This window comes from Salvelinus sp. IW2-2015, linkage group LG4q.1:29 (assembly GCF_002910315.2).
Source record: "Salvelinus sp. IW2-2015 linkage group LG4q.1:29, ASM291031v2, whole genome shotgun sequence".
Classification (NCBI taxonomy): domain Eukaryota; kingdom Metazoa; phylum Chordata; class Actinopteri; order Salmoniformes; family Salmonidae; genus Salvelinus; species Salvelinus sp. IW2-2015.
This window is the reverse complement of record NC_036842.1, coordinates 81,677,560-81,688,692: the sequence shown is the minus strand read 5'-3', so window position 1 is coordinate 81,688,692 and position 11,133 is coordinate 81,677,560. Positions and strand designations below refer to the sequence as shown.

At 41.5% G+C, this 11,133-nt stretch overlaps 2 protein-coding genes across 2 annotated transcripts; both read left to right on the top strand.

The window, feature by feature from the left end:
- The first annotated feature begins 113 nt into the window (after nucleotides 1-113).
- LOC111962622 (NADH dehydrogenase [ubiquinone] 1 alpha subcomplex subunit 9, mitochondrial) lies at nucleotides 114-4,795 on the top strand. Its single transcript, XM_023985840.2, has 11 exons — nucleotides 114-215; nucleotides 587-757; nucleotides 1,379-1,476; nucleotides 1,619-1,710; nucleotides 1,992-2,133; nucleotides 2,241-2,343; nucleotides 2,691-2,761; nucleotides 2,832-2,908; nucleotides 3,271-3,366; nucleotides 3,624-3,690; nucleotides 3,877-4,795. Exons 1-11 carry the CDS (start codon nucleotides 161-163, stop codon nucleotides 4,045-4,047), a joined length of 1,143 nt encoding a protein of 380 aa, XP_023841608.1. The 5' UTR covers nucleotides 114-160; the 3' UTR covers nucleotides 4,048-4,795.
- A 105-nt stretch (nucleotides 4,796-4,900) lies between these two features.
- LOC111962619 (probable polypeptide N-acetylgalactosaminyltransferase 8) lies at nucleotides 4,901-10,508 on the top strand. Its single transcript, XM_023985837.2, has 11 exons — nucleotides 4,901-5,233; nucleotides 5,629-5,875; nucleotides 6,048-6,214; nucleotides 6,457-6,640; nucleotides 6,741-6,938; nucleotides 8,119-8,233; nucleotides 8,421-8,606; nucleotides 8,793-8,930; nucleotides 9,597-9,692; nucleotides 9,772-9,939; nucleotides 10,161-10,508. The coding sequence occupies exons 1-11, from the start codon at nucleotides 4,942-4,944 to the stop codon at nucleotides 10,293-10,295; spliced, it is 1,926 nt and encodes a 641-aa protein (XP_023841605.1). The 5' UTR covers nucleotides 4,901-4,941; the 3' UTR covers nucleotides 10,296-10,508.
- The last annotated feature ends 625 nt before the right edge of the window (nucleotides 10,509-11,133 follow it).

The window sequence follows — 11,133 nt, the reverse complement described above, 5'->3', positions numbered from 1 at the left end:
GCTGGTTATATTTCAGAATAGTGATTACAATATAGCAAAATACTGTTACATTGCCAACATGTTGAAATTATAACGCTCTCAAACAAACGAATCTATTAACTCACGCAAAACCCAGACCCTTCTAACTTGCCGTACCAAGAAGCGCTTTTAGAGAAGAAACATGGCGGCCGCTGCGCTCGTTAGACGTCCTGCGAGTGTCCTTCCCAGGTTTTCAAGTGAGTAACACAAGACATGCACTTTTAGATGATAGAAATGCACCGATAACTGCACTGTTGAGAGATAGTTGAAAGAATGTTTAATCTGAACACAGAATAGTTTTTAAGCGACATTGCTACCCTCTGTGACTCTTTTTGTGATATGACCTAAGTTAGCCGGTTAGCTAACTCTTGCTTACGAATACGACTAACGTTAGTTGTCTAATTTCTAGCAATATGTCATATATCAGATATCAGTTTGTGCCACAGACATTTTTGCTAAGAAGGCCTATGTTTTTGGTTGGTTGATCATTTGTGATGTTGGCAGTTCGAATACAGTACAACCATCAGAGATACCCCACCCCCTCTGCTTGTACTGCTCCCCCCTGCAGGTTCCTGCTCCCCTGTGGTGCTATCAGCCGTCCCTGTGACAGTCCAGCAGAGAACGGTCCACCATGCTGTCATCCCCAGAGGGAAAGGGGGGCGCTCCTCCTCCAGTGGGGTAGCAGCCACAGTCTTCGGAGCCACCGGCTTCCTGGGAAGATATGTTGTCAACCGCCTGGGTGAGTTTCACCATCATCAGTCCCGATGCCTTCAGATAATAACCTTTCAAATGACCATGTTGTGTTGCTACCATGTTGTTGTCATGTTGTGTTGCTACCATGTTGTTGTCATGTTGTGTTGCTACCATGTTGTTGTCATGTTGTGTTGCTNCCATGTTGTTGTCATGTTGTGTTGCTACCATGTTGTCATGTTGTGTTGCTACCATGTTGTTGCCATGTTGTGTTGCTGCCTTGCTATGTTGTTGTCTTAGGTTTCTCTTTTTGTAGTGTTGTGTTGTCTCTTGTCGTGATGTGTGTTTTGTCCTATATTTATATTTTATTTATTTATTTTTTATCCCAGCCCCCGTACCCGCAGGAGGTATTTTGCCTTTTGGTAGGCCGTCATTGTAAATAAGAATTTATTCTTAACTGACTTGCCTAGTTAAATAAAAACTTTTTTTTTTAAACATGGCAGCTCTGTGGTCTTCTTCAACTTATTTCTTATGTTTATATGTGATTGTGAGGGATGCATTAATTTCTTTGGTTTTGTGACAATCCTCTTTGTTTACACTGCAGTGACTGCATACTTGTGTTTCCTATGGCGCAGTTATGTGTTTGTTGACCTGTCTGGTGGTTTTGTAGGTCGTATGGGTTCTCAGATTGTGATTCCTCACCGGTGTGACCAGTATGACCTCATGTATCTCAGGCCCATGGGGGATCTAGGACAGATCATCTTTATGGTGAGAAAAATACAATTTATCAGATGTGATGTCATTAATCACTTCACTTTCAAATCTCTTCATTTGTTAGCTAAGTGTTGGTTTTTCTCATGCCAGGTTACCCTCAAGCCTCATATGTGCACTCCGCCTTGCTATATTTCAGGAGTGGGATGCCAGGAACAAGGATTCTATCAGAAAAGCATTGGCTCACTCCAATGTGGTCATCAACCTGGTGGGACGAGAGTGGGAAACCAAGTATGGCCCAACTGACAGTATACACAAACATATTTTAGAAAAGTACATGGTTCCTAAAAAGAACCCACTGGTGGTGAACATTCACATAAAGAGTTACTCCATCACTATATGAATCAACCTACTTTTAACTACACCAGAGGCTTGAATTACTCCTTAGTGGAGCAAAGAACCTCAACCCTGCTTCCACCATTAGGAACACTTATATTATGACTTTCTGCGAAACGTTTGTTGTACTTGGCTTTACTCAGTGTTCTGTTCTTCCTCTTTCTATCTGTATAAAGGAACTATCCCTTTGAGGACACCTACGTGAGCATCCCTCAGCAGATTGCCAAAGCCACCCGGGAGGCAGGCATCACAAAGCTGATCCATATATCTCACCTCAACGCTGACATCCGCAGCCCCTCCAAATACCTTAGGAATAAGGTACTGGCTAATGCAGAGCTCTGTTGAACTCTCTTTCTTGGACATATTTCTTTCTGGCATGTCATTGTGGAGCAATATCATGTAATGTGTGTAATGTAACCTTGTAGGCAGTAGGTGAGACGGCTGTGAGAGATGAATTTCCTGATGCCATCATCATGAAGCCTGCTGAGATGTTTGGAAGGGAGGACAGATTCTTCAACCATTTTGCCAGTAAATAAGCAGAGCATAGTTAATTTCCGCGTGGCCCAGAGTAAAAACGGTTAAAAAGTTAAATAAGATTTAAATGTGATCTGTCAGAACTCTTAAGTAGACAGTGTCTGTATTTGTGGGAATATGTTGGCATAATTACACAGCCTCTGTTGACTGTATAGGACTGCAAACTGTTGAGGGGGCTATTGCATAGTTGAATGTTCAGTGTATTGGCAAAACAAACCAAAATAATGATTTTTTTATCGTGCTACATCGGCTCCAATTGGTCTTTATGCAATGCTATTATTGTTTAAAAGGGGATGAGTTCAGTCATTGTTTGAATGTTTGTTTTTTCCTTTGTTGCACAGACATGCGCTGGTTTGGGAAAGCTGTGCCTCTCATCTCCATGGGGAAGAAGACGGTGAAGCAGCCTGTTCATGTGAGTGTGTCTGATCTCATGATGTCAGCCATGTCTGTTACTCAAGACTCACTCTGTCTGCTCTTTTCAGGTGGTGGATGTGGCCAAGGCTATCATCAACGCCATCAAGGACCCTGATGCCAATGGCAAGACATATGCACTAGTTGGGTAAGGACTTGAAATGGGCTTGACTTTTGGCTGTTTTTTAGGGATGTCAATTGCGTTTCCAGTCAGTTCAGGAAATTAAGTAAAATTCTATCCATTAATTTGAACTGCTCATTATCAACAACTAGGTGAACCTAGTATAAATCATAAAAACGACTGTTCATCGACTAGATGAGTTGCTTTATTGCATGGGTTTGTATCTTGTACTCACCCAGGGTGTGGAATAAAATATATGATTGTGTAATGGCAGTTTCATGTTCACACATGCAGTACATTATTTAGAAACGTCAACCAGCAGAATTTAGAGATGTAGCAACCAAAATGTTTGTCAGTCTTTTGGTTAGTTTTGTTTTCCTGCCACACAGACCAAACCGTTATCTCCTTCATGACCTGGTGGAGTACGTGTATGCTGTGGCACACAGGCCCTTTGTGCCCTACCCTCTCCCACGCCCTCTCTATCAGTGAGTATGCACCGGCTTCTGGTTCTGCATGGTATCTTAAATGGCCCTCGGGAGGAAAATTAACTGTGTACGTACTATTATAGGATGACTGATGAAGTGGTGTGCCAAGCTGTTAGTATGTTTAGAACACAAAAAGCCTTATCAAGTTTGACCAGTGGATGTGAGGTGGCAAGGAACAAGGAACCTGTCGGTATTTTAAATGCAATACTATCAGATACGTTATGATAAACATGTCTTTCCTTTATCTCTGGTTTCAGTCTTGTTGCACGTTTCTTTGCAATGAACCCATTCGAGCCTTGGACAACTCCTGACAAAGTAGATCGAGTAAGAAAATGCAACATAAACAGCAAATTATAAGCATCTTTGTAAAAAGCAAATTTTATACAAATTAAGGTAAATTGGAATTTTCTTTCATGTTTTTGGGGCCACATGTTGAAGAAATGTGAATGAAGGAAACATGTTTAAACTTTCTCTTGGATTTGTGTAATGACCTGAATGTGTTTGTTCCAGTTCCATACCACAGATATGAAGTATCCAGGGCTTCCTGGCTTGGAGGACCTAGGCATTATCCCTGCCTCCATAGAGCAGAAGGCTATCGAGGTCCTGCGTCGCCATCGCCGCTTCCGCTTCTTGGAGGCTGAGTTGGCCGATACCAAGCCAGCCAAGACAGTCAACTATTGAGTAGCCCGTCTTGTCTGACTGCCCAACACCACCACCATAGCCACAGGCTGATCCTCCTATACAACTGTGCTGTCTTCTTTTACAAATACTCTGTACATAAATAAATAACAGATGATCGTCTAAAACTATTTTGTCATTATGATTCCATGGATCCATTAAAACAGCATTCATTGTGTAGCAAAAAAAATATTAAGTCTAAATAATCAGTCACCTTAACACACTCCCATGTAACGTAACATGTGCATCACTATTTATTGAGGAGATGTACTTTGAAACCACCATCTGAACGGTGTTTCAGGACTTTGAGTCAGCAAGGTTCAGCAATCTATTCTTTCCTCCAGTAACTCACTATCTGTTTTTATGGAGCCCCTCCCACAGTTCCACTACACACCAACTGATAAGATTTCAACTGTTATGTCCACGTTTCCCTCAGCAATTATCAATGATGTTCTACATAACATATCTGGTCTTAACATGTGTGTTTGTGTAATCATGCTTGTGTTTGTAGGCCTAAATGATGTAGCCTAATTGTTTATGAATGTATGTTATCCATTCATGCTTTTGTATATGTACTATTGATATTTGTAAATCAAACAATGAAATCAAGCCACAGCCGGCCATGATTACAGACATCTGTGTATGTGTCCTTTGACACTATATAAACTAGTGACCCGCAGTGTTTGCCATTATACCCTGATGAAGACAGCGTGGCTGTTGAAATCTTGGTATTAAATTATTGTGCCTTTTCTTTGTAATGTGTTATTTTAACAGTTGATCTACCTTGTCAACTCTCCATAACTGTTAATTAAGTAAATCAATGGTGATTCGCTTTCTTTTTTTTAATAGGCACATGTATCCTTTGTTGATTAGATAAGAAGTATTTTATGGCATTACATGGAGGGAGTTGTAACGTCTTTAGAGGGCACAGTTACCGAATCAATGTATATGACAAAGGGACATAACCAGGCTTGTTGTCGACAGGTAGCAATGAAGCTCAACGTCCTGCGAGGAGTGGGAATCACTTTTGGAGCCATTATTCCACTCATCATGTATATTGTCTATATGAAACAGGCAGTGAGTTCCACTTCCAATACAAAAAGGCTTCACCAAAAAGAGACTGCCAAGGATCAGAATACTGTGCTGATGACGAGACTGGAGAGAATTGAAAAGAACATCAACAAACTATGTAAGTGTTTCTATGTAAGTGTTCTCAATCGCCATCTTGACATACATTCTTTGCATTTCAGTATTCTTTACTGAAGTACATGACATGACAATATGCACAGTGATTTTTTGGGGGATTGTGACTCTTGTAATGCATTTCTGCAATATTTATGTTATGTTGCATGGGTAATATGCTTCTGCATATGAGCTAAAATAATACAGTCATTGTCAGTCAATCATTAAATGAATCTGCCAGTGACTCAGAAATACTGTAAAATGAAGTGTTACTTAAGAACAAAAGGGAATTGGTTCGTATTGTTGTTAGTCTTCTACTGATAGATGGCACTCATGCCAATAACATTGACACATAGTTTTCCTCAGTGGCATCAGTAATACCTGTGAGCATTTTGTCCACAGCCGAATTAATAGAATCTAAATATCAGAAAGACCCCCCAACAAGGGACGAAGTTGTGGTAACAGAGGCAAAGAAGATGGTGGTGCCCAAGTTGTATCCCAACTCCTACCTGTTAACAAAGTGGGGTGATGACCTCTCAGAGGAGGAGCAGAGAGAGGCCGAGGCCCTGTTCCAGAGATATGGATACAACGTCTTCTTGAGTGACCAACTGCCACTCAACAGAGAGCTGCCAGATACACGAGACAACAGGTTAAACCAACTGTAATCAGGACTGTAACTTTGCTATGGTCATGACCGTAACTACGCTGCTTGGTCATGACTTGATGAAATGAGGAGGACATTTAAATATTACTGTCTGATAAATGGTAAGACACAAAGCACAGGTGGTGGTATGCCTTCTAAATAATCTCTCAACACTCAGATGTTTGCAGAAGACATACCCCAAGGACCTTCCTAGTATTGCTGTGGTATTGATCTACCTGGACGAGGCTCTGTCTGTCATTAAGAGGGCAATCTGCAGCATCATCAACCGAACCCCTGAACACCTGCTGAGAGAAATCATTCTGGTGGACGACCACAGCTCCAATGGTGCATCTCACAGTCACCATTCCATTACATTTACATTTAAGTCATTTAGCAGACACTCTTATCCAGAGCGACTTACAAATTGGAAAGTTCATACATATTCATCCTGGTCCCCCCGTGGGGAATGAACCCACAACCCTGGCGTTGCAAGCGCCATGCTCTACCAACTGAGCCACACGGGACCACATTACTAGTGGAGGAAGTATTTGTCTATAGTCTTGATTATGAATCTCTTCTCTCCACAGAAGACCTGGGAGAAAAGCTAGCTGCCTACATAAAGCTCATCCACAAGGAAAGGCCGGGCCTTATAAAAAGGGTGAGACACAAGCAGCAGATGGGACTGACTCAAGCCCGCATCTCAGGGTGGGAGCACGCCACCGCCGATACAGTGGCCATTCTGGATGCTCACATTGAAGTCAACGTGGGGTGGTAAGTGCCATGTGTGTATGGTGTTTCCCATACATTACTTGGGCATCATCTGTCTGCTTGTCTTTGATTGATTGACTTTTGTTGTTGTCCACGCTTACAGGGCAGAGCCACTGCTGGCCAGGATCAAAGCAGACAGGACCACTGTGGTGACTCCGGTGTTTGACAAGGTCGGTTTTGATGACCTGCAGGTGGAGCATTACTGGGCCAATGCACACGGTTTTGACTGGCCCCTGTGGTGCATGTACGAGTCCTTCAGACCAGAGTGGAACGAGCTCCATGATGAATCACAACCAGGGAAGTAAGTGACGTCCACTATGTAGCATCCAGCCCCATCACTATGAGACTTATTGTCTCATATGTTCTGTATTAATTAGTAGCAGTCAATAGGAATTGCAGAAGAATACCATGTACACTGAACAAAAATATAAATGCAACATGTAATGTGTTGGTCCCATGTTTCATGAGCTGAAATAAAAGATCCCAGAAATTTTCCATACACACAAAAAGCTTATTTCTCTCAATTTTTATACACACATTTCTTTACATCCTTTTAGTGAGCATTTCTCATTTGCCAAGATAATCCATCCACCTGACAGGTGTGGCATATCAAGAATCTGATTAAACAGTATGATCATTACACGGGTGCTCCTTGTGCTGGGGACAATAAAAGACCACTCTAAAATGTGCAGTTTGTCACACAACACAATGCCACAGATGTCTCAAGTTTTGAGGCAGCGTGCAATTGGCATGCTGACTGCAGGAATTTCCACCAGAGCTGTTGCCAGATAATTTAATGTTCATTTCTCTACCATAAGCCACCTTCAACGTCGTTTTAGAGAATTTGGCAGTGCATCCAACCAGCCTCACAACCACAGACCACATGTAACCATGCCAGCCCAGGACCTCCACATCTGGCTTCTTCACCTGCGGGTTCGTCTGAGACCAGCTACCCAGATTGCTGATGAAACTGTGGGTTTGCACAACCCAAAACATTTCTGCACAAACTGTCAGAAACGGTCTCAGGGAAGCTCATCTACGTGCTCATCGTCCTTACCAGGGTCTTGACCTGACTGCAGTTTGGCATCGTGACTGATTTCAGTGGGCAAATGCTCACCTTCGATGACCACTGGCAAGCTGGAGAAGTGTGCTCTTCACAGATGAATACGGGTTTCAACTGTACCAGGCAGATGGCAGACAGTGTGTATGGTGTCGTGTGGGTTGAGCGTTTTGTGAACAGTGCCCAATGGTGGCGGTGGGGTTTTGGTATGGGCAGGCATAAGCTACAGTGAACAATTGACTTGATTTCCTTATATGAACTGTAACTCGGTAAAATCGTTGAAATTGTTGCATGTTTTTTCAGTGTAGAATTGATTTCAATGATGTGTATTGTGTGTCTGTTGTAGCTCCTGCTTCTTGTAGCAGTGCTTTTACTTGCTGGTTGGTTCCACATAATCACTCACTGACTTTTCTTTTTATAGGAGTCCTTCTGTCATGGGTATTTTTGTGGCACATCGACTTTTCCTTGGAGAGATTGGGGTACTTGATGGTGGAATGAAAATCTATGGAGGAGAGAATGTTGAGCTGGGGATCAGGGTAGGTTGAGCTGGTTACCATGGCGTAATGGCTGCACAAATTACAATATCTGATGTCAAGTAGCTAAGGAAATTGTCCTCAGTTGGGTATGTATTAGATTTGTGTCATTTTACAAGCACATATCAGAGTATGTTTTGTCTCATATCTTCAATAACATTTTGCGGTGATCTGGTCTGTTTTATTCCAGGTGTGGCTGTGTGGAGGAAGCATAGAGGTAGTGCCTTGTTCTAAGATCGCACACATTGAGAGGGCACACAAACCTTACGCACCTGACCTGAGTTACATCATGAGAAGGAATGCACTGAGGGTAGCTGCGATCTGGATGGATGACTACAAAAGTAATGTGAACATTGCTTGGAATCTTCCGTTGAAGGTAGGGAAATTGAGATGAGGGCAATTCCATGGAAACGGGATTACACTGACTGGAATTGCCCATAAACCACTGTGGGTCGAGCAACGAAAAAACAAGACAATCTTTCTTTCCTATAAATAGCCTGTGGAAATCATTTTGATGAGATGTTTTTCTAACAGTATTATTTTTGTGATGTATGCCTCCTAGGATCATGGGATTGATATCGGTGATGTGTCAGAGAGGAAGAAGCTCAGAGAAAAGCTTGAATGTAAGCCCTTCAAGTGGTACCTGGATAATGTGTATCCTACACTAGCCACCTGGGAGGAGCTAGTGGCCTATGGAGGAGTAAGGGATACATTATTACTAAGTCCCTCACCAGATTAATACAATGTTTAGAATTATAACTTTGACAACTCTTTATAACTCTGAAATTTGCTAGGTAAATGCCAAACAATGTTTAACCAAATGAGTTTTAAGGTCTAACTATATATAATTCCATTCCATTATTTTCATGGTTGCAGTAGCAGCACACTAAAACAAAGACACACTATGACAAACAGTTGTAACAATCAAATGTTCTAATTTGATGGTGGATTTTTATTAAGCAGTCATAAAACGAAACAATCAGGCTGCGTTTAGACATCTTGATCTTTTGACCAATCACATCAGATCTTTTTCAGAGCTGATCTGATTTGTCAAAAAAAAAAAAAAAAATCATCGCAATTTTTGTTTTACAAATCAGTATTGAGCTGCCAGTCTAAATGCAGCAGTCATGGAAACAGATCTTCTTAGTGAACGCATAGCATACTGTCTACTGTTTCAAACTATGGAGCCAAACCTACCTGTATTGAGAAGGCCTGTTTACACATCCACCATGGTTTAAAGGGCAATGTGAAAAGAAAATATCAAGAGCCGGTACAGTTTGGTTTGGCTGGGCACGATAGTGTAAAGAGGGAATTAGTGTACCACCAAATATTCTTGCCTAAACACACCTTCTTCTTGCACCTCCAGCTGCAGAATGACCTCCTGCAGAGCCATTGTATTGATGAGGGGACTGTCCCTGGGAATATACCCCTCCTTTATGGATGTCATTTCTATCAACCACAGGTATGTTTGTATTCTATGTATGTGTATTGTGCCAAACAATCCGTTCTCCCTGTCTGTTGAATAATGTTCTTATCCACAGCAATGTTATTACAACACTGATGGGGAGATCTACGTGGGTGGGATTAAGTCTCACAAGTACAACAACAACCGGTGTCTAGTGGATCCTGGCACTGGAAATATACCAACGCTGCATGATTGTAAACTGGCGACGGAGAGGGGACTACACAAGCACTGGGACTTCCAACAGGTAACCTGTAATCAGACTTGTGGGTCAAGATCATACATTTTAGAGCTATCTTCTGGAGCAGGGTTTCCTTAACTCGGTTCTGTCCAAACCGTGCTCTAGAACAGTGGTCTATGCACCACACCCAAACACAGTTCCATCAAAGCCTTATTCATAACAGCATTCACTTAACAAGCATGTAAAGTTCATCCAAAGTTATTTTATATATACATTTGTTTTTCCAGGGTCAAGCCATCAGGAACACACACACAAATAGGTGTCTTGAGATTGCCCAGGGACAAAACTCATACTATATGCTGGTCATCCAACAATGCACTGGGCAAAACTGGAGAATTCAACATGTCATAAGAGAGTTCTAAAACACCGCCATGGACAAGTTGTTGGGGTCACATTCCTGAAATTCTAGATTTGACATTTGTGTTATCTATCATAACTGTTTCAAACAATATCTTGCCAAAAGAAAATACAAAATCCATTGACAACAAACATCCAATGTAGACTATTGCATTATTCTCTTTCTCTTGAAAAACATGACACAAACAGACAGAATAAAAGATTGCATTGTAAAATAATCTTGTTGATGGTGGTTCTGATTTTCAGCTTTTAGCTACCAATGTGTACATAATAAACTAACATGTACCATGCACTGTATATTGAATGCATACACACAAAAATATTTTTGGAGGTCTTAGCATTGCTTTCTTGTCATTGTTCCACATGTTATGTCATTCATAAAATACAGTGGCTAGCGAAAGTATTCTCCCCCTTGGCATTTTTCCTATTTTGTTGCCTTACAACCTGGAATTAAAATAGATTTTTGGGGGCTTTGTATCATTTGATTTACATAACATGCCTACCACTTTGAAAAAAATAAGACAAAAAAAACTGAAAACTTGAGCGTGCATAAGTATTCACCCCCCAAAGGCAATACTTTGTAGAGCCACCTTTTGCAGCAATTACAGCTGCAAGTCTCTTGTGGTATGTCTCTAGAAGCTTGGCACATCTAGCCACTTGGATTTTTGCCCATTCTTCAAGGCAAAACTGCTCCAACTCCTTCAAGTTGGATGGGTTCCGCTGGTATACAGCAATCTTTAAGTCATACCACAGATTCTCAATTGGATTGAGGTCTGGGCTTTGACTAGGTCATTCCAATACATTTAAATGTTTCCCCTTAAACCACTCAAGTGTTGCTTTAGC